The sequence below is a fragment of the Halichoeres trimaculatus genome, unplaced genomic scaffold, assembly GCF_033239565.1.
Source record: "Halichoeres trimaculatus isolate MK-OKI-2021-1 unplaced genomic scaffold, fHalTri1.1 fHalTri1_scaffold_9, whole genome shotgun sequence".
Classification (NCBI taxonomy): domain Eukaryota; kingdom Metazoa; phylum Chordata; class Actinopteri; order Labriformes; family Labridae; genus Halichoeres; species Halichoeres trimaculatus.
Window position 1 is genome coordinate 30,252,372 of NW_027437188.1, and position 23,526 is coordinate 30,275,897.

General features: G+C 41.5%; 1 protein-coding gene across 3 annotated transcripts in view; it reads left to right on the forward strand.

Moving 5' to 3' along the window:
• The window catches only part of fndc3a (fibronectin type III domain containing 3A), a 49,494-nt gene that overhangs the window by 13,627 nt on the left and 12,341 nt on the right, over positions 1-23,526 (forward strand). Inside the window, exons 1-13 of one of the 3 annotated variants that reach the window (XM_074679376.1) lie at positions 2,071-2,808; positions 4,492-4,567; positions 15,240-15,316; positions 15,406-15,652; positions 15,913-16,212; positions 17,128-17,186; positions 18,244-18,410; positions 18,502-18,561; positions 18,640-18,778; positions 19,572-19,625; positions 19,812-19,936; positions 20,108-20,282; positions 20,822-20,908. In XM_074679376.1, the coding sequence (XP_074535477.1) occupies positions 2,797-2,808; positions 4,492-4,567; positions 15,240-15,316; positions 15,406-15,652; positions 15,913-16,212; positions 17,128-17,186; positions 18,244-18,410; positions 18,502-18,561; positions 18,640-18,778; positions 19,572-19,625; positions 19,812-19,936; positions 20,108-20,282; positions 20,822-20,908 (1,578 nt within the window). In that variant the 5' untranslated portion in view covers positions 2,071-2,796. Of the gene's footprint in view, positions 1-2,070; positions 2,809-3,164; positions 3,282-4,491; positions 4,568-15,239; positions 15,317-15,405; positions 15,653-15,912; positions 16,213-17,127; positions 17,187-18,243; positions 18,411-18,501; positions 18,562-18,639; positions 18,779-19,571; positions 19,626-19,811; positions 19,937-20,107; positions 20,283-20,821; positions 20,909-23,526 lie in introns of those variants that run through there. The other 2 variants (XM_074679374.1, XM_074679375.1) reach the window with 2 other exon arrangements.

Consider the following 23,526-nt stretch of genomic DNA (forward strand, 5'->3'; position numbering starts at 1 on the left):
TTTTCAGAATCGTACAGCACAACTTTTGAAAGTCTCTACTCTTTGGCCACATCTTTTTGCTTTTTCTCTTAAAAAACAGAGGAGGTAAGGTTTTAGATTTACTTCAAGTAGACTGCAAAAATCTGAGAGTAGAACTCTATTCTTGATTTTATTAAATGTCATTTTAGATAACAGTGCTCCATAGGAACTACATATTTGTATTATGGCAACAAGGCCTTGGGGATAAAACAATAAAGATATATATGCTGAAATAACTATCCTCCATAGAATTATGAGACAGGGTTGATAAAATTAATTTATTCATGTTTTGACAGACATATGATTGGGCAGTCAAATCTGAGAGGAGGCGAATATAATCATTTAGCGTTCAAAGAGTGATTAATCAAACCTGAAATTGTTAGTGGTTACTGTTTTGGCATCCATATTTAGCACGTGGCCCAGAGGTGCAATGAAAGATAAGAGATAGAAACTTCCCGGCACGTACCAACACAGTTGGACTGTCAGAAATAAAAATAGTGGAGGCATATTGTCTATCCAACAGTGCCATTTCTGAGTTTTGATTTTTTAAACTGGAGCTTTGGGTTTTCACCGGCTGCACTAGTCTCCACCCTAACGTGATGAACATCTTGGGCACTCTCTGGAGAGCGCAGGAGATGAACCTCCCTTTTCATCTGTCGGCGGCTCAGTTGAAGGACCACTGATACTGAATCACCTCTGGACTGTTGGCAGGGCATTTACGATCAATGCTAGCCCTAGACACAGCACCGACCAGCTGCTTCTTGTGCACAATGATGGCCTGAGTTTTAAGGCGGAGGGGGCGCGCCACATTGGACACAGCTCCCACCTCCTGTGCAGTAGCCTGTGACCCATACGTCTCAGTTCTCCAACTCCATGGCCTCAAACTTCATTTTTCATTTATGGCCACTCTGCTGTCCTTAACTCTATTGTGACAGCTGATAGCACACCCCAAATCCTCATTTCAAGAGGGCAGTTTGAACTCAGTCTTAGTAGATCACCTGCAACAAGCCCACTAATAACAAAAGTAAAATAGATACTTATCTTACGTTGTTGTATAATGTTCATCAGTACATCTGTCACATCAAACCTCTGACAAAAAAGATAAACAAAGTCAAAAATAACCTTTTGACGTCTTCACAGCTTACTCATGACTGATAGAGCATTCAAGCTTGACTAAACAGTTATTTGATTTATATCATGATAAATATTCACAACTGATATGAAAAAAAATATTGTGATAGGATTTTTTTCTCAGATCGCCCAGCCATAATGGCAACAAGTAATTTAAACATATAAGATACAAAATGTGCACAAAAGAGGCATGTTAGGAGAACACAAAATAATTAAGTTATCTTTTATTATTATTGTTATGAATATTTGATTTGACCTGTCATTGTGTATACCACATACATTTTGTTTCTTTATCCCACACCTCTCTTCTGTTTTCATACACATTTTGGCTGCATAGATCTGCACACAGACCATTGAGTCTAATCCTTTGAATCCAACATAATTCATTTTAAACAGAGTAAAACAATTACAGTGTTTAACTTTGTGGAGAATCTCCCATGTGCAGCCCATGCTCAGCGCTACCGTTGACGCAGAGTATCTGCTAACTTGGCACACAGTGATCAAGTGATCAGTACTGCCGCTTTAAGGAATGATCCATTTAGAATGAATGAGGACAGATGTTCAGAAGCGGTGAATACTTGTGATCTGTTTATTGTGTGGCTGTACAAACAGTGGCCCTGTTTTGACTGTCAGTAGGCTGCTTTGTGATCTTTGAAAACAGTAGAGAACTGGAGGGTGCAATTGTCGCCAGCGCTGGAGCTCTGCAATTGAACTCCCACCACCTCATCTCCTCTCACATCGATCGGAGTATTAAGAGAGGGTGTATGGCATGTCGCTCTGTGAATGGGAGAGGGAGCCAGAGAGAGTATGAGGGGGAGGGAGAGAAGGCAGAAAGGGAGAGGGACGCTAGTGTAGTCGTATATGTCAGCCTCAGAAGCTGCGTGGGTCGCTCGGCTCCCTCACGCCATTGTTGTTGTTGTGAAAAAAAAGGCAGAACAAAAGACTCCCCACGCCGAGGAACCCTTGTACCTTTGTCGGCTCAGTTGTGCTATGATCACACCCCGGTGGAATGCTTTTGAAATTAACCATATTAAGGAGCACAGCAGGCGTTAACTCAGCTGGCACACAGTCAGTGACAGAGGCAAGAAGAAAACTGAAAGCAAACTGAGGCATCATCCACTCCTTCTCACACTGGTCCTGTTTTCTTGGGTTCATCTGCCTCCCTTTCCGGAGTGTGGCCACTGCTGATAAGGTTTCAATCCCTTCTCCAAAGGTTTGGCACGGACATCGCTGTGGCTTATTTGTTGAAGGGGTTGCTGTGGATACTGACTGTAGGGAGGCTGCACGGGAGCCAGAGGCAAGAGTGAACAAGCTGCCTGCTGCAGCGAATGCTGCTATGGAGCAGATGAGGCTGAACCAGGCTAAGCAAACATGAGATACACGCCACACTTTCTGTGAAGGCTGCATCCAGCGGGAGAGAGACTGAGCCCCATCCGCCTACAGAGCTCCTGCTGCACTCCTCGCCAGATTCTCTCTGGATTTTGTGCAGGAGTTGAAGCAAGTGGAGGTTGTTAGAGACCAAACCGGCCAGATGTATTGGCAACGTGGGTCATGTGATTTTCCATGAGGGCTGGGTGAAGTTGTGGAGGGTCTGTTAGACCCTGGAGCATATGTGACTGCGTGAATACAGCGCCTGAATGAGAAGCGATGCGGGCAACAGTAAGTAGCAGTCGGATCTTTTTGCAAGCTGAATTTCTTTCCTTTTTGATTTTATGCACGTGTCAGTTCTGATAGCAGATGCGACTTCTAATGTTGAGATTTCAGTAGTTATCTTTGGTGGTTGTTTTCTTCCCACAGACAACAAACATGCACATGCACCAGACTGTGAAGTGCCTAGACTTTGATTCAATTAGACCTCCCTCGACTATGCATCCCCCTCCCATTCTCCCACCCTCACCCTTACCACCATCATCCACACTGCTGACGCTGTCTGTGTGGGTGTGTATGAGCATATGAGCTTGTGTGTATGTGTGTGGCAGTCAAAGGGCTCTTTCCTCTCCCTGCTGAGCACATGAATGGGAGCAGTGTCAGAGATGGAGGTGCTGATGATTTCTGTGCTTGAAGAGAACCATAGCCAAAGCCCTTTGCCAGGGGAGTGTAGATTCTATGACAGCGACTTCCACAAGAGTGAGGTAATGAGCGCCCACACACATTGCCGGGCAACAAAAACCAAGTCATGTGTTATTATCTCAGACTTTATCAGAATAAGTCAAGAGTGATGAATTTTACATCATTTCTAGGAAGATGTTTGCTGTTGTTGTTTATTAACTTTGTTCAACCTGTTGATTTGGAAGAATGCTCTGCTGTTTTATTCTCCAAGGTTTTTTTTCCTGCTGTCATAGAAAGAGTAAAACTGTAACGAATGTTGATTTATTTTTTCTTTTCTTTTATATCAGGCTTTTTGTACTTCAGCTCTGATGCTCAAGTCTTTTGTAATGACAAAAGCAGCATGACTCAGTGTAGGGTAGCAGCGTGTACCTGATGTTTCCAACAGCAATGACGAACTCCATGAAAAGGTATCAGATAGTAACAGATTAGAGCTGTTAGGCTCAATCTTAAAGCTTATTAGTAACAAAAGAGATAAGAAATATATGTGAAAGAAGCGCTGAATTACAATGCTTCATCTCTTTGAAGGTTTGAAATTTTACACATTAAGTAGTTTATGACATAGGAGCTTGTAAAGGGTGGGATAAAGAAATTTCTCTTTTTTATTTGGAAGCAGGGTGGTGTGAATGTTCAGGCTTGTCTTTACAGGAAACAGAGATTTGAGTTCAACTCAAAGAAAAATTGATCAAACTGCATTATTTTAGATATAAATGCAAAGTTTGTCTTCAAACTGATTGAGATTAACTCTGATTATTTGGTGATATTGAATCTGGCAACACTCTTCTCTTAAGAAAGTAGTTTGCCACGACCTCAGCCTGCTCTGTTTGTCAGTTTTTCAGCTTTTGTTTTCTCATAACTGTTTATCAGAAAATCTGGTGTGACTGGAAGTGGGGTTAAGTTTGTCATGGTGTTTATTGATGCTGTGATGATTTTGTCTCTCTAATCTGCCTCTTTCGTGACACCTACATCACAGGCATTGCAAAAATGCCCTAAATAGAAAGATTTAACTTGCCTTTTTTTCCCACCATGGTTTTTTTTTGTCTGTATTGAAGTGTAACACCAGAAATGTTGTTGTATTCACACTCAAGCTGTGGAGGAAAACTTGTAAGATCTTGAAGCAACTTTTACAAAAATCAGTGCTATCTTTTGTTTTTATTACTCCAATATGCTTATTTACATGTTAATATGTAAAAGTCAACTATAGGTCGAATAAAAATCTGTTTTGTCTCTCCACAGGTAATCCTGGTGCAGGTAAACCCAGGTGAAGCCTTCACTATTCGACGAGAGGATGGTCAGTTTCAGTGTATCACAGGTAAGAAAACCCCTCCAATGTGGACTAATCCTGTTGTAATGAATGTGTTAAGAAATTAACATCTGTTTATTACAATCTAATCTTGAAGCAGCAAGCTGCTAAAAAACAAGCCCTCATGTTACCTCCTAAAAATGATGAAAAGCAACATGTGCACATGCTTATTGAATTCTAAACCACCAGTACTTAGCCTTGGCTGTGAAACGCTTCACGTAGTGTTGCATATTTTTCGGGCAAAGCTCCTCCACTCTGAGTGTTCCAGAGGGAAGACAGCTCACTATAACTGTGAGTTTTAGGGCATTGTGGCCGTAAGACAAATGCCTTCTTGACTGCACTCTTCACAGAGCTGTTGAAAGCTCGCTGAAATGTATTTCTCACTTAAAACGCTGAGTGCCCAGCCAAAACCTTGCCTTCTACGAAAAGCCAAAAAAACACATCAGACACCAAAGGAAAACTGGAGAAATGTGTTGAACATTCACTGTAAAACAAATCGGCTTTAGAGAACATATAAAGCAACCTAGCCTTAGACCAGGGGACACAGTGGTAGTTGAGTTAAGAATGGGAAACAAATTTAGTTAATTACATCATTAATCAAACAGAAATTTGCAGAGCACAAAACGGACAATAAAGCTTCAAGGGATGAGTATTGGCATCACAATAATATCACAATATCACAATATTGTGATATATAGCGAAATTCTACAGTTAAGTATTTGATCGAAAACAACTTTTCTTTCATTGTGTTTGAAATAATGAAAGTCAGTTGCAGTGTTTCATACAAACACTTAAAGTGTGTCAAGTTTTTCACTTAAACTACTGTGACATTAAACTAATGTTGAATAAAAATATTGGTTGAAAGATGAGGTCAATTGGTGAAACTGGTAAATGTCACTTGGTGTAACCACTGTTACCCATAAAAAATCTAACATTGCGCAAAAACATGAGTATGAGTTTTACTTTATCAGTCTACTACACTGTAAAAATTCAGTTTAAAATTATTTTAAACTAACTGGCCCAAGAATAGAGAGAAAACATTGATGTTTTTGGCATCAAAACCCACATCATCAAGTTTAGAGATAAAATATTTTGAATATACAATGAGATTATATTTATTAAACAGTTTTTTGGCAAAATACAGTGGAGTAGCTCTTCAGCGCCATCTACCACAGTGGAGGTGGGAAAGACGTATTGTATTTCCAACTCACCTAAAATATGAATTTTTATACTAACAAAAATATTGATATTAAGAGTTGAAGTATTAATATTTTATCACAGGTCAAAGTATCGCAATATATTTCCTCATCAATATTTTTTCACACCTCTATTGGCTTCTGTATATTGGAGGGGAAAAAAAAACACTTTTTAAGCAACTTTTTCTTAAAAAAGGAAATGTGTTGCTTTTTGAAACATGATCTTGCCTGAGATTATTGGTTGTGGCAATAAGGTGGCAACAGCTGTCACATTTGTATGACAGACAAAATTTGTTCAAGAGACTATTTCAGCAAACAAGAGTCATAGATTGTGTGAGCAGTAGTTTTACAGCGTCATTTTTCCGCTTCAGTTATGTTTCTGTTGTCAGAATATCTGCTATAAGAGTATCTTTACAATTAACTAAGTAACTAAATCTGGAATAGGCCTTTAAGAAATTCCTGGAACAATAGATTAAATACCCTGCCAGCACTCAGACTGCAGTGTTTTGTTGTTTCAATTACTTAACAAAAACATTTGCCTCTGAGTTAGCTCATCACAGCTCTTTAAACTGCTCAGTTACTGTTTTCCAAAATGTTTGCCCAGCTTTATTAGGATGGGCTTGCATCATGTGTTTGGTAGCAAGAGTCTGTTAGCTTTAACAGCTTAAGATTTGAATACTGAAGGCGTATTATCCTAAACATAGAATGAAATAAAACAACCAGTGTGGGGCACAAACTCACCGCAGCCTTCAACAAGACACAAGTTTCCTTTTTTTGTTCTGACCTGATGTAGGTAATGCAAATGCAGTTTATTTGTGGAAAACAGTGAAGGTTGTATGTGGGCTTAAGTTGTTCATAAATTCATGAATTCAAATTTTATGCAGGAGATTAACTTTGAATGTCTTTAAGATGGTGAGATTTTTACAGATGTGAGTCTAAACTGGTAAAAACAGAAGAAGAGCAAGGTATTTGACAAACCTTAAATTGTCTTTATTCCCCTTAACCTGGATTTACTGCACTTCTTTCCTGTGTTCAGTGAAAGACAGAGGGGCTTGGCCACAGAGCATTGACGTGTTTTACGGAGGTGATGACGGAATTGACAGTCATCTCTCACTGCGCCTCGACTGCTCAATGACATAACTGCATCTTATGTTTCCAGCCAGTACAGATAAATATACATCCTGAGGAATAGGTTGTATAAGTGCAATATGCCCTTCACATTATTGCATCTGCTTTATTTTTATTATTATTGCAAAACAAATGTGTCACCCTGCTTTTTCCCTCGTAACTTTCATTCTCTTGTGTCCAAAAAAAGATTTTTTTCTCCTCATTGGCTCTGCTATCTGGATGTCATTTGGCATAGTGCGCCTCCTGCTTAATTTGACAGATGATAATATGAACCATGCACTGATAGACTATTAGAGTAAAATAAGCATATGGTATAATTACAGTGTGGTGCTAGTGGAGTCAGAGCAAAAAGGCGTTGTTTGAGTAAGATTTGTTACACATTGGTATTTGTCCTGATGACAGTCATTTCCTTTTCTTCAATAGCTGGTGATTGCACTGGCTTTGTGACAGCAACAATGAAGTCTGGCTCCAATACGCCTCTGAAATTGTGAACAGGAGACAGCTGGAGTATTTGTAGGAGGCAGAGCTGTGGGGCCGTAGTTGTAAACGACTGCGATAAAATGTTGTTGCCTGGTAAAAACACAGATCTAAAACATGATTTGCTTTGTTTAAGGCGCAGTCAGCGGACATCCCTCTGTGCTCTGACATTTCTGTGAGCTCACCGGCCGCTCCTTTTTTACTCATACGCTCAGTTTGATTTGATAAAGACAAGTAAACCAAACTAATGGTTGACAGCATGACAGAAGTTTGTGAATTGCTGTGCTGGATGAACACAGCATGCTGTTACCTGACATTTCAGTATAAACCTAATGACCCCTGTATGGATCACACAGTGCAGACTATCTTAAGACTGGGTCACTATGTCTGCACACATGTCTGTACATTTTGACTGTGCCCTGTCTTTTGATGAGTGTGAATAGCATTAGGCATCACAGGCTGCTGGAATAAAACGTCTGCATCCAGGTTTGAATGACAGAGGAGCAAAAGCAGCGATGTGGAGCGATGCTGCCCAGGCAGGAAGCCATCATACAGTACACTCACGCAGGGGCTCTTCTCCCTACTCCTGTCTGACTGAGCTCCCACCCCGGCCTCCCATTATGAGCTGAGTAAACCTTCCTAATGGGGAGTGAGCATACATGGTCTCTCCATCAGAGGAGAAACAAAGAGCTGAGAGGTGCCACATAGATCAGTGTGACTGCTACTAACTGGCCTGTCACAGGCTGCACTCATCTCTCAGTGACGTGAATAGAGGGATGACTCACTGCCTGCGGTGCAAGGAGGGAGGAAGAGGAGTGTATGTGTGCGGACATGCGTGTATGCACATGTGGTTATTTGGTTTGGTTGTGGTGTGTTCACAGCGTCACACTAGCCCTCTCCACTGCTGTGTCTCTTACACATATGCATGCTTTCAGCTTTAACCCCAGCTGGCAGGGACAGTGTTTTAGTGTGACAGTGCCAGGATGATCTGGTTCACTTACATTTCTCGGGGTTTGATCCATCTCTCACCAATTTGTGTATTCAGTCTGTATTTTTAGCAGCTGGATGTACGTAATTGCTACTCTTTAGCGCATGACAGCCTGCCTAATATGAACCGACAGTCTTGTAAAAAGCAGTTTATAAAAGGCATTTGCCTTTGTAATATCTGCCTTGGAGGGGGTGCCTTAAGCAGGAGAGGCTAATTAGAGTAGCCATTTAGCATCTTCCTGCTCACGCCATAAAGGGAGTTCCATATGTGAGGAGACAAGCCTCCACAGCCTCAGCCCAGACCCCCAGTAGCCCCTCAGCTTGGCCTTTATCAGCCTACTGTCGTATATCTGTCGGCTGTTTCACTGTCACCGCGTTAAAGACCACCTGATAGGCTCAGTGACTGATGAGGCAAGTCCGCATCAGGACCATTGGGTTGATTAGACTCACTTCTTCATCTGAATTAGGCTGCCACTGATTCACATCACTTTGGATGATTCAGCCTCTGGTTGATAGCTTAAAGCACCGTCTGGTTCCTCTGGGCTTATTGAGCCTGATAGAGATGTGCTTTCTTTCTCTAAAGCCAAGACAGTCATTCTGGCATCTCAACAGGGTGCTAAAGATTATGTGTGTGAGTGTATACCTGTGTGTGTGTGTCTGTTTTGCATTTGTATGTGAACCCAGGCTTTTGTATCCATGATGCCAGTGTCCTTGACCATCTTTGTTGAATGCAGGTGTTAGTCAGCCGGTGTCTTGATCTTTGTCGTATTCTTATCTCCGATACCTCCACTGTGAAGTACTTCTTTTCATTTATCACGAGGCTGCAGATATATTCACCCCATTTTCTAGTTTACTTTGAGGAAGAATTTCTGCTAAATTATAAATTTGTCCATTTAAGACTGATTTCGTTGTCAAGGACTTAGTGAAAACAGGCCAAGCTATTGAATAACAAGGATCATTATGTTCTGGTTATGCTCAAAAGTAGTCGGTGGTATTGGTGGTATTTGTGTAAACCAACCCTAGAGGTCTCATTCAGGAGCCAATAGAAAACCATTGACTTTAGACAAAAAAAGGACGTCATCTTGCCACAAAAACTGCTCCCCCTGGTGGCTGGCTGCAGTATAGGTCAAAAAATCCATCTCCCCAGCCATTCCAGATGGGCTGTGGCCAAACTTTAAAAAATTAATACACCTCCTAGAATATTTCTCACACCCGAATGTTGAGGGGATTTTAAGATATTTTTGGGCTGCTTTGTGTTCAGCTCCTCTTTTTTTTTTAAGTTTTGTCTTCATTAGTTATAAGAGGTTTAAAAACAAAGCTTTATGGCATGTTTAACAATGAATGACAGCTGCTCTTGTGTATTTTTTATCTGGAAATGTAAAATAAGTCAGGAGGGAGAGCCTAGAAGAGATTTGACTCTTGAAAGAAAAAATGTTTTTTTTTTGTCAATTAGTTTTTTTTTGCTCCACTCAGATTCTCTTAGTCCCTCATGGCCTCTACTGCACAACCTCTGGCTGTGACAGGCTTCAAAACTGTACAGTAGTAAATGGCAAAGCCACGCTGTCCACTCTGTATACTGTCAATGTAATAGACCAATAAGGTTTGGATGCTGCGGTGACTTTTTTTCTGACAGTCTCTCTTCTTTTTATTACAGTGTTGATTTTTGATACACACAAAAAAGTTTTTAACTCAAAATCTGATAGGAAGTGACAGTCATTCTTACCACACTTTTTTACAATCAGTGGAAACAGAGTACTTGTCATTTCTGCAGATAAAAGTTAGAGATAAATGTAAATTTTAAGCAGTTACTTATGGAAAAACATCTTCAAGACCCTCTCCCTCCTAATGTTTCCCACCCTTCTATATATTCAAAGCCTTTCTGTGAGTCCATGTTGTGGCTGGTGAGTGGGCAGCAAGGACACAGAATGATCATGTAACAATAGCCTTGCACTGGCGGAGCTGGTTGCTCAGGTGCTTCCATTAGTAATTCTTTAATGGTGAATAAAAAGCACATAAAATAGGCCTGGATTTGCATAACCACGACTTTTAAGATTTAAGGCTGTTAATATAATTATGTGTTGGTTGCGTGTTCCAGCTCCCTGTTAAAAAAAAAACAAAACACCTCACATATGGCTCACATAATTGGAGCACAAACATTAGACACATTAGCACATGAATTTTCTACTCCCCCCCAACTAACACTAAACACATGCATAAAAACATGTGCGTGAGGACACACACACGCACACAGAGGCATGGTTCATTCACAGCTTCTGCAGTGTGTAGCTCCAAGAATGACTGAGCTTGTGACTCATTCTCCCATTGCTGTGTTCATACCAAGGGGGAGGGAGGAAGGATGGAGTAGATGAGAAAAAAAAAAAGATGAAGAGAGGTGTTAAAAATTCTCTTGTTTTTTTTCTATGTTTAGCCAAGGATGGGATGTCCAGAGCATATCCACTCAGCTGTTTTTGTGCTTGTTAAATAACCAGTTCCCCTGGTTTTGTAAGGTCAGCTCCTCGTTCTGAGGGCGATACTGGTTTGAGGGTGAAATCGTCATTTCCTGAGCAGAGGCAAACAATTCATTATTCAAAAAAGCCTTCTTCCGTTTGGCGGCGCAGCAGTGTGATGTTCTGTAAAAAGCACAAGCATGAAGGTTACTCATCCCCCACTTTCTGTACACGTCATCTATGCCAGTGGGGCTGCAGGGAAAACATGTGTTTGCCTTAAAATATCAGGAACTCAGACTGAGTCGACTAACACATAAAATAATGACGATTCTTATTAAGGTGTTCTGTTGTTTACCGTCTAGCTTCCTGCCTCTGGCTCCTGTTTGCACACACATCACCACTGAATGCTCATGCACTGTTTCCACTGGCTTCCATCCTCTTTGTGCCTGGATTTACAGCGGCTGGATGCTAACAGGCATGTTGTGAAGAAGTAGCCAGGCGGAGGAAGAGCGTACACATCCTTCCTAATCTGCTAATAGAATGTTACGCTTACTGAAAATTACTTAATTGATAGAAGATCTTTCCTGCCTGCTAGGGAAATGTGCCGTGCCATGCTTTGAGAGACATTTACCCCCAGTATCATCACTTGAATTACAAGGTTAGGGTTCTAACTACTAACAATTAGTTGTTTTTATCATTGACGCTTGATTTCTTAGCCTCCCCCCTGCTCAGCTGGGTGTGTTAACCTCTGCCAGAAAGTCCGCTCACCCTCCCAAGCTTGTCCTCTCTCCTCTTTATTTGTGGATGGAGGCAATTTATTAGATCCAATTAATAATCAAGACGCTTCATCTTTATAGGCCCACAGTTCATCATGTTGCCATTGAGAGCTTCCTGAAAGCTCCCACATGAAACTACTCTCTGAGTCTCGCTACCTGTCTCGCTCCCGTCCTCACTCACCAGCTTTTCTCCAACTTGCCTCTGCTGCCTGTGATCCTGTGGTTAATTGAGGGTTCATCTGTACATCCGATTAAACCTGTCACTTTGCTTGGATTGTTGCTTTCAGAGCCCTGTCTGGCAGCTCTCCTCTATTTTCAGTATGCTTTGGTTAAACCTGAATGGAGTCCCACTTGTTTGTTAAGATATGTGTCTGTTTTCAGACAAGAAGAAACAGGTTGGTGCTCAAAGTGGCCACAGCAAGCTTACATTAGTGTCTCTATGCGGCCACGTCTGGCCTGTGATCGTCTCTTCCTCTGTTCCTACCCAACCTGAACAATTACCCCCACAGTAACATCCAGCCCCTTCTAGACAAAGACACTGCTCCAGTTGATCCTGTGAGCCCGCCTCCGGAGGTAGGGAGGTAAGGACGGGTTATGTGATGTTGACGGGAGATGATGGTGTTTCCTAAGTGTTGCCTTGTCTCTGTTTACACTGCCAAAACAGGCAGCTTGTTTGTGGCTATTCCTGGCTCAGTAGCCGCCTGCCGTTTGAGGAGGAGGACTGATGTTTTTCCCGTGGCTGCTTCCTCTGGAAGGCTGGCACTCCATGGCCACGTCAGCACAACCAATGCTCCAGTTGACTCAGGGGGAGGGGAGGGGGAGAGGGAGGGGATGTGGCCTTTTCTATCTGATCTCTGTCAGCACTCGTGCGTCAGTCTGATGTAAAAGAGTGGGTGTTTTTTCCCCCCATTCTCCACCCTACCTCTCCTCTCTCCTTTTCTGTCTCTCCTAAGATGTGTGTTGCTCCCTCATCCTTCCTCCTTCACCCTATGCTTTCTGCTTGTCCTCTCCTCTTTACACTCCCCATGTTGGTATACACAAAGCCTTTAAACGGAAAAACAAAGACATGATGAGCGCTAATATGATTCATCAGATTTCCTGTTAGTCAGCATAGGCAGGCAGTCACTGGAGTTGTTCAGATCAGTCGCAGGTGCACAGCGGCACCTGCTGTAAGCACCCTTTCATTTATTAGTCTTAAAGTGAGTGGAGGTAACCGGACATACTTTGAAATCCCACACAAATGATTTTATCTGGAATCGATAGGAGCAGAAGCAGTGTGACTGCCGTCATTCAGGCTGAGCTCTCCCATGCTCCCTGAACTGAAGGAAATGAGACCTTGTATCAGTCGGCTGGCTCTGAGCTCTGAGAGGGGCTTCAAAGCTCGTTGCCCTTTTGATTTCAGAATCAGAGGACTACCTGCTATCTGTCAAGTCCAATTATGTTTGTTAGTTGCTAGACCTCTCTGGCATCTTCTGGAAATTATTTTAGCAAACAAAAATAAATAACCGCTGTCCGGCTTCATTTATTTCGAAATGAAATTCAGTTTTTAAAATGCACATCATGTGATATCCCAGCTTCTCTCAGTCAAAACAGTGAAAAAGATGTTTAAATTGTATGGTGTCAATCAAAGTGGGATCACTGTACACGCGTGGTGTCTTGTGTGAAAAGTTTCACACCAGCATTTACCCTGATTTCCTTTCTTTTTGCCCCGTTTTCTTCTTGGATTGTTTGCCTCTTTTGGGAGCATTTCTGGGAACATGATGTGCAGCAACTAGCCATGAATAATGCAACAGTGCAAACAAGACAGTCTCAACAATGAAGTATCATGTGGTATTTCCTGAGTTGCACAGGAAGTGACGGAAACTAGCGGCTAAATAAAGTGCAGTGAAGCCTTCAGTAGAGATAGGTCTTTTCAGTGCCAGATCAGATGTTACGCAAGTTTACAACCTCATTATTTTTGTTGTTTACATTCAGGGCTTGGAATACTATAACTACTGCTTCTGTCAACACTGCTTAGCTCAGCTCAGTCAGCCTGACCTCTATCACTCTGTGTTGCAGTATTAGTACTGTAGTAGCACTGTAGTATTCCATTTGTTGGTTGTTATCTGGTTCACAAAAACTGGAGCCAGCATCTGTCACCTGGAGCTTCTAAAGTTCACTTTGACTGTTTCTCATCCAGTTTCTCTAAAATGTTCATAACTGGGTTCATAATAGAGTGGAGGTCATCCATGCCATTTTGTATGAAAGATTTTTCACTGAAGAGTGAGACTTTTTGCAAACCTTGGCGCTTTATTTCACTCTGCGAAGGTTTTTATAAGTAATCAATAAAGATTCTTTCAGGTAGAAACTGAAGTAAAGGAAATCTGTGAATTCAAAGACTCTCAATGATTGTGTTTCACATTGAAGGCGTATTCTATATTTATCATTCATCACATCCTCCTCATTATATCCACACTCTCTTTCTCTCTCCTGTGAATCTGGACTTCAACACCTGAGGGGGTGGCGCTTTAGGTTCGAAGTGGGAGGTTTCAGTGAATCATCCCACAGGCCAAAGGCCAACCTCACTAGTCAAGGGCCTGTTATGGCTTCTCGCTTAAAAGTGCTTTCCCTCTTATTACTCCGACATTGACGTCATGAAGGAAAACTCAAGCTCTAACAGGGATTCAGGAGGTCAGTGTGCTGTGGATCTTTTTGCTCCCCTGTATGACATCTGGTGTTGGGGCGCCGAGTGTTTATGTTGTATGTTCTTAAGAAGAGAAATGTGCGAATCTGCAAACTTGGCAGAGGTTCCCCTCTCCTTCTCTCTCAGGCTTTCTGCTGAGCTGTCACTTCTCTGAGCTGAGCTAAGCCGCTGCACTGGCCCCTACAACAGAGCCACACAGGAAACTTTGTTTCTCAGCACTTTTCTTCTTGCTTTTGCCAGTATATTAAAAATGCATTTCTGTGCCTTTTCTTAGTCAGAGGTATTTAATAAAAGAAAGTGTAAATGAATATGCAGCTGGTTTTGTAGAGTGATTCAGCTATGGGCAGATTTTTCCCTGCAGAGGAAACACGTGGGTGTGCTCTATTAAAAACCAGGCTGGTGTTGTATGTTCTGTTTGGAGAGATGGGAGGTGTTCTTGTAGGTGTCAAGGGTTTTTGAGGTTAAGTACATTAATTATCATCCAAAAAAATAATAATGAGAGTGACTGACAGGTGCAGGAGTACAAAGAACTGACTGAACAGTTTAACTGAGCAAATACGAGCAACCACAACCAGAACAATGTCAAACTAAAATCCTGGGAATACAGAAACAAATTCGTAGGAATATAAATTCAGTCAAAGTTTTGAATTGATATTTTTTTGGGTCCGTTTGGGTGTTCCTTTGGCTGGATCTTTTTGTATAAATAGCCACAGGGCCACAGTTAGTTTTGGATTAATTTCTCTGATATCTGTTCAAAACATGACTGTTTCTGAATCATTTGCTACTCTCTGTAGGATCCTGTAGAGACAGTTTTTATTTATCATGCAGCTTTTGGGTCAGCTCTGAGTTAATCATTCACAGAAAACATGAAATGTCTGGTCACAGTCATCAGTATCCCTCTGTGATACTCCTAACACATTAAGCACAAATGAAACAGCTGTTTGACCAAAAGGAGAGTGTTTGATCTTACTCCTCCTTTCCCAACAGGTCCTGCTCAGGTTCCCATGATGTCTCCAAATGGTTCAGTGCCTCCAATCTTTGTGCCTCCTGGATACGTATCACAGGTATGAGTTAAATGGGTCTGATCATCATCTCGATAAACTCACGGCAGCTGTGATGGCTGTATTCCTCACCCTTTTTGCTTTCCTTCCAGATCATAGAGGAGAATGGAGTGCGGCGGGTCCTGGTTTTACCTCAGCAACCAGAGTTCCACCCGGGGGGCCACTCCCCCCTCCACCACCCTCCACCTCCACCCCACGCCCACCTGCCTGCCTTCATCCCACACCCTGCCATGATGCCCCCACCCCCCCATCTGTACACGGGCATGGCAGGGGGCGTGGGCGACATGAGCTCTCAGTACATCTCCCAGTACCATCCAGCTCATATCCACTCAGAGCAGGGTGAGCCAAATTTAGCAACGTCTGCTGTACCAAGATGTTATTTATGAGAACTCAACGCTTGAGTTCAATAATTAAAGTGAAAGTGTTCAGTCTGTCACTTCATTAATGTAACAGTGTTTACTTCACACCTGGTTTGTTCATTTGTATCTTCAGACTTCTATCTGTGATCTTGTCAGACCTTTTTCTTCTAGCAACCATCACACCTCTTGGAACCATGTCTCCATCCGTACTAACTCATGGTTGTTTTCTTCTTCTACAAGTCTCTGCAGATTCTCACTCCCAACACGGACGCCCCCCGTTTGTTCACAGAGATGACAGAACTAGCAAAACGTATGAGCGTCTGCAAAAGAAACTGAAGGAGCGTCAGGGAGGCGGGGGAGGAGGGCAGATGAAGGACAGCCCTCCCCCTTCACCACAGAAGACTTGCAGCAGCCCTCAGACTGTGGACATTCACAACGGTGTTGGAGGGAAAGGGCTGGAGGCAGAGCAGGGGCAGCTCAGCCATGCAGTGGTTGGCTCTGACAAGCAGACAGCCAGGGGAAAAAATGGAGAGTCAGGAGGTAAGGAAGTTGAAGGGTAGAGGTTTGGTGAACTTTACAATTTGGCTGACACACAACAATTTCCGGATGTTGGGAGTGTTGTGTTTATGCTCGGGGAACAGAGGACAGTGGCTCATTAGGGGCAGCAGCTGGTGGCAGCAAAAGATCGGGAATCTGGCTAAGATTAATGTTGATTACATAAACCCTGGCTGCTCATTAATCATAGAGTTGAACACTGATGCTTTGCTACAGCAGTGCAAAATTAAAGACCTGGTCACTTCTTCAGATTTGAGGGGAAAAAATGCTACAAAAAACTTAATTACTGCTGTATTATTACACTGAAAAATAAGCAATTTACCTTATGGCATCTTGATCATATACTGTTGCCACAACTGTTTTTCTCATTTTTAGCTTTCCATCATTTCAGGTTAAAGGAGATCAGATTTTATTTCCGATTTTAAGGGCACAAAAGCTTGCAAATGTGTCTAAACAACAGGCTAGTGAGTCGTTTTAGAAGTAGCTTTGCATCAGTAACAACCCTCTCGTGTTTATGCAACTTGATTCCTTTAATGCTACTAATTTACAGTTCTAAGTGTATTTAAAAAGCACACATTTTCACCACAGTTAGACTAAAATAAAACCTGCAAATTTAATTTTACTATTTACAAGTATCCAGAATGGTATGTGAAAATCTAACATTGTAGTTGCAATGATCACCAAGAATATTTAATTTCCTTTATAGAGGCAACTCTGTTTTTTGTTGATATACTAAAAAACCCTATGTAGATCCGTTTTAATTGTTCATTGTGTCCGTTTTTCTTGCAAAAAAAGAGGTAAAACCATCTTAAAAGCCATTGGTAGACATGCCTTGATTATTTTGTCTCAATGTTGTGTTGCTTTCTTCTAAACTTAACGGTTTAATTTTTCTCTCCTCAGAGCTGGATGAAGACGCTCAGGCTCTGCAAGCACTATTGAGTACCATCAGTAAACCAGTGGTGAGTTTATACGTTTCACATTATTTTACAAGAGCTGAGAGTTAATTAAAAAAAAAACATACTTGACATAAAAAAGATAATGTCAGTCAGAGGGTCTAAATGTTGGTTCCAATGCATGTTTTGATTTATTTTTGATCCCTTCCAGTAATGGTGCAGATATGTTGCATCATTAAACATTCTATTAATGTTCTTGTTGACATGTTGCTAATGGAGTCAAAGCTGCTGACTAGCATGCATCTCTATCCCCAAATGTGCCACCAAACAACTGTGCAAGCAGTAAGGGAGCCGTTAGAGCTCTACACGCTCACTTTAATAACACAATTACTGAGGTCTCTCTTTTTCCTGGTGCATTTTGTTATCATCTTTGTCAATTTTTGTTTAAAGAAAAAAGCAATTATCGTTGAAAAAAGGCAGAATTAATAAGGCTAGGCTCATGGCAGTAATTTGGATGAATAAAAACACAATAAGTGTTTTATCAGCAGCTTGAGGAGAAATATTAGAACTTAAATTAGAATTTCCTTACACTCATAGAACTCTGGATTTCTCAAGTATTTCTCTTTAAAGTTTAAACTCCTTGTCAAAGTAGAAAAATACACTCTTTGAGAAGATGAAGGATAAGTGCAGAGAAGGTTAAGCTTCAAGGGAAAGTGGATTTTTCCATCTCACCGCCACACTGGTTTGTTAGAGGACTGTAACTGTGGGAAGTTAAGAAGTAAGGTGGGCCCCTGGGGGCACAGGAGGTGCAGACCTGACCTGATTGAGCTCTTCCACATATGAACCCCCCTCAGCTCAGGCAAGCTCAGACTATTTTTAAACCATCTCAAAACAGAATGAAAAATCTTTGGGTTGCACAGCACATACCTGCCAAGTGCTGAAAACCTTTTCCTAAAGTGGCACCAGCAACAATTTTTTGATATGTTTCTCCTTACCTCTACCATACACTGTAATTTTTGACACATAGTAAAAAAAAAAAGTGAGAGTTTGACTTCACATCCTGGTGAAGGATACTTAATGAGCCATGATAGGAATCCATGAAACTTTCATACTTTTATAATAGGTGTCAGACATCCAGGCAAGGACAGTTTCAGTCAGCTGGAGCGCACCCACAAAGCCAGACAGCGAGAATGGTGATGTTGCGGATGACTGTAACCCCCCGGACCCCTTCAGCTATGAGGTCTCAGTCTCTTTTAGCGGAAAAGATGGGAAGTACAAAAGCATGTACTGGTGAGTACTGGCAGCTTATAAACCGTGTCATATATTTCTCACATGCAGATTTGTAACGTCACTGAAGAATTTCTCTCTTGCTTTGTTGCAGTGGGGAAGAATTAAGTGCTACTTTGGAAGACCTCCGACCAGCAACAGACTATCATGTCAGGTTGGTGTAGCCCCCACTTTTGGTGGATTTTTGTTTTAATGCAAGAGCATTTAAGAACCTGTGCTTGTCTTTCCTCAGGGTCCAGGCCATGTGTAACTGTTTACAGGGAAGCCCATCTGAGGCTGTGAGCTTCACCACTGAAAGCTGTGAGCCAGATCCTCCAAATCCTCCAAGGAAATCGAGCGGAACCAAGAACTCACTCGTGCTCCATTGGAAGGTAAGAACAAGATGATAGAGATCGATTTTAAACCCCAGGGTTCAGGGTGGAGGAGCAGTAGCTATAGCATCTGCGTGACAGAAATCAGAAAACATGTAGACAGTGGGGTCACTGGTGTATATTGGGAATGCCTTTTCAAACCATTACTTTACTAATACAGGTTTTCTGTAGGACACCTTCCACACACTTGTTTGCCCTACTGTAAAAGAAATGTTTTTGTATAATTAACGGACATAGTCTCCTCAGCTTCACTTGTCTGTTCCTGAAAAAGATTTTTGAAGCAGATCGGCTATCACTGCCGAGGCTTCGAGTAAAGCTATAGGGTGCCTGTCAGTCAAGTGACCTAAACTGTGCCTCTGATTTGGCAAGCTCACGATCTTAATATCCTCTGAACTGCCCAATTAGAAAAATTCAGCCCCCCCCCTTCGTTGTGTGCCCATTGTTAAATTAGTGATTCAGACAGGAGACGTTTTGAAACAAGCTGTAATTAGGTTAATTTCTGCTGTGAAAGCGGCTTTTTTGCCTTGGTGTGAATGTAACTTCTGGTACTTCCAGAAACATTGTCAAGCAAAAACTCAAGAAACAGCAGATTGTAGCACTTCTGCATTGTCTCTTATTCCAAGGCTGGAGGTTGCTGCTTGGTATTAAAAGCTTGCCTCAAGTGGCCAGTTGATAAACTGCAGTTTCTCACAAATCTACACTCACTGTTTTTGAGGTTTTGTGAGATGTTTTGCATTTCTTTATCTGTTTGTTTCAAAAGGCTTAAAAATCAAACTCAATGTTTTATCCACAGGCTCCATGTGACAACGGATCAAAAATTCAAAACTATGTACTTCAATGGGATGAGGTAATTATCCTTCAGTCATGATGTGATCACTTTTGAAATGTTGTGATTTTTCTTTTTGTAAATGTATTTATTTCTGTCTATCTATCTATCTATGAAGGCACTACTGTGTTGAGACTGAGTGCATAACAACTGCCCACAAGGGAAAATTTTATTCTGTTTTATTCCATTCTTTTCTTCTTTCTGAAGGGGAAAGGCACTGGGATTTTTGAGCAGTGCTACTATGGACCTCAGAAGCAGTACAGAGTGCTCAAGCTGTCTCCAGCTTCAAGATACGCCTTCCGCCTTGCAGCAAAAAATGACATGGGTGTAAGGTAGGTGCCTTGAAATGCTAAATTATTCCCTGAATTAACCTCCCACGTTGTCTATTTTTATGTCAGAGTTTCTTCCATTCACTGTCTCCACCTGTGTGCTTATTTGTGTGCCTCTCCTGTCTTTTTCTCTCATCCCCTTCCGTCCTCTCTCTTCCTTTCTACCCTCCCCAGTGAGTTCAGTGAAGTGGTGGACCTGTTCACCTCATGCAGTGTGCCAATGCCACCCTTCCCTCCAGAGCTGGAGATGGCAGGTGTGACCTGGCTGTGTCTGAAGTGGCAGCGACCCACCAGCTCTCCAAAAGAGGATGACATCTACTATATTTTGGAGATGGAGGAGGAAGGCTCGGTATGTCTCTCACCCTCTCTTTTTATAAAACGGGGAAAACAGTTGCTTGTTTGTGTCTGAGGCACAGAGATGACAGAGCACACATCCACAAATAGTTTACACATTTTTTTACCTCCTGTGTCAGAGGCTTCTCAGTGGGCAGAGTTTCTAAGCTCATTTCTTCGACTCAGAGTCAGGCAACATGCCACATGTAATATATTCGTGATGTACAGTCTTATCAGATCAAAATGTCATCCGTTTTCCTGGTTGATGCTTTTAAAGCTACTTTCTAGTTTATGCATCTACTCAGTAATTTGAATCCTCTCCAGCCAAATTGATTTCTCTTCTTTCTGTGTGACGCCTCAGTGGTTTGCTCTGATAGTTTTTTTGACGTTTATGGCTACTGTCACCTCTGCCTGCCCCCCTCAAGCAGTTCCCTCACCCCCTATACCTGTTTGTCTCCAGCTCACCCCTTTGTTTTTGTGCTATAAAAGTTGCCTTGTTAAGTCATTGCTCACCTGGTTGTTTTTTTCTCTTTCTGTCATCCGTCATTGTCCCAGGGATATGGCTTCCAGCCAAGCTACGATGGTGACGAGCTTTCCTGCACCGTCAGGAATCTCCACAGGAGCACCAAGTACAAGTTTCGGGTAAGGAAGCGCTGTGATGTTTGCCGTCAGAGCTGGTGATACATAGGTTTGATTTGGCACAGTGTGTGTTTGTAGAAGGGACAGGCCCCTGGAAGGGAAGGAGCTTAGGCTCACAGTGGTCCAATGACTCATCTGTTTGCAGGATTCTTCATAAGGGCAATGGGTAACAGACAGCATAAAGACCAGAACTCAGAAGCCTGCCAACCAAAGCCTTTGAGCCACAATGGCTCTTTGGCTGGCAGTAATGTGACCGAGTTTGGGGACAAACAAGTGACTTCCCCTCCATGTCACTGCTTGTCTCTCCTCATTTCCTCTCTCTTTCATTCAGACATCCACTTTTACAATGTTGACATCTTTACTGATTTTGTTAAGGCTCTAAACACAAGACTGTTTTCCCCTTATAATTTAAAGACCACTACCAAAGATGTCTTCTCAGTAATAGGCAAAACGATCATACAAAATTTGTGCCTTCTGCCTTCAAATCATTCCTGAGATGATATTTGTCTGTATAAGACCTTTATAAGTCCCTGACGAAAAAGAGTGAAGCTTTGTTTTAATTTACAATCTATTAAGAAGTCGCCTCCACACCATAGGCCCCCTTGGTGTCATAAAACTATTTAATACACTTCAGTGCAATTAAAACCTCTGCTGTTTTTGTGATCTACTCACACCATCCAAACAGAAGTGCAGTGTTTCATAGCTGGAAAATACTGCCTGACAAATGCACTGTTGCCCAAAGTTTACATTTGATTAGATGTCCTCGCCTTTTGAAAGGGAATGGGCACAAAATGGCCGGATACAACCTTTTCACTTCTGATATGATACCGATAATGCGCACTGAGCATTGGCTGTTACTAATGTTGATACAGTATGATATCAGCACAACTAATGCATACTTTTATCTTTAATTCTGTAGGATGAAATGTGAGAAAAAGCTTGATCAAGTGTTATTTCCCCAAATCACTAATGATGGTGGTCGTACTTAGGCCTGGGACGAAAGTCAATTAATCGTACAATAAATTAAATAACTCATTAGTTTTGCTGGCCTCAATGTACCCCCATGTAGGGATGTGTACCGAATTAGATAGTTTTTTTCGATACTGACCGAATTCCATCTGTAGTACCAGGTATTGATTCAGTCAAAATCAAAAGGTACTCTGAGAGTGAAAGGAAGAGCAGGTGATTTTCCATGCTGGACATGAACACAGCATTGCAACTTTATGTACTGAGAAATAAATATGTTAAAGTGAAAAACTTTGAGATTTTTAAATAAAAAATAACTATAAAATAAATATTTATGACCACAGTAACACAAAAATGTACCAAAAGTTGGTACCCTTGAATCGATTCAAATGTGAAAGGTACCCAACCCTATCGCCATGTGCATGCGTGTTTGTCTTTGTAGTTTGGGATGAGGCTGATGAAGCCTCATGGATGAGAGGTGAAACGTCTTCACAGACTATGAACAGTCCTTTTTTTTTTACATGGACTCAGAAAGTGTAGTTCGCTACACAGCAAAAAAATACTCCCCGCTAATACAGTTTTTATTGAAGTGCAGTTTTTGACTGAGTCCATTTTATTTTTATCTTTTTTTTTTATTTTTTTTTAGGAAATGTGAACGTTATTGACATTCCAATTACTATTGTAAAACAAAAATCATGAGAAATTAAAATTGATTGCATTTGAAGAGGTGTATTGCATTATAATGATATATTATTTTCATATCAGTGGTTAATTATGCCTTAAAATAATATTGTCAATAATATTTTTGATCGTCAATAATTGTGGGACAATATGTTATCCAGCAAAATTTGTTATCGTCCCAGGCCGTATGAAACTTTCCAGTTCTGTGCCGCCACGGAAAATTAAGCATGACAAGTTTTGCACTCAGCTTTTTCAGACTTTAACTGAAAATACTGCCATACGCCCTCATCACTTCTACTTCTTGCTACTTTTTTAGCACCTTAGCACTCTCTGTTGTTGTGATTCTGTGGGCTCTGTACGCTGGAGCTGAGTCTGAAAATGGACTGCTTATACCAGAGATTTTAGATAATCAAATATTTGCTTCTTTTGCTGACATCGAAGCAAATCCAAACAGTTAGAAAATTTATGTTGTAAGTTTATCATGAGTTAGCTTATTTAGCCAAGGTATAGGTATTCAAACGTTTTGTCTTCTTGACACCTGATTTCAATCTGCAGGTGATTAGAAGTTTTGTCTGTTTTTGTCCAGCTTTTACGCCACAAAACTGTTGTAATGCATTGACTGGAAAGAAGATTAAATTAATTTATTGTTCGCACAGCCAGAAATCTGCGCAGCATCAATCCCCGACATTATATTGACAGGGAGGTCTTTTGTGCCCACCATATGCCCAAATGACAGAAATGGTCATTAGTCACCCACAAATCTCTCTCCCTCTATCATTTCCAATTATCCTGCTGCGCAGTGTGAGGGGAGGCTGGGTGCTGTGCAGGTTTGTCTTGGTACAGTTTGTGTATGAGCTGTACTCAGCAGGCTCACAGAGATCTGCCTATTATCGCAGACGTGCAACAATAAAATAAAATGCCTCTTAAGCTTATTGCCTCGTTTTTTGATTGCAGTGCTCGGGGCTTCTAAACAG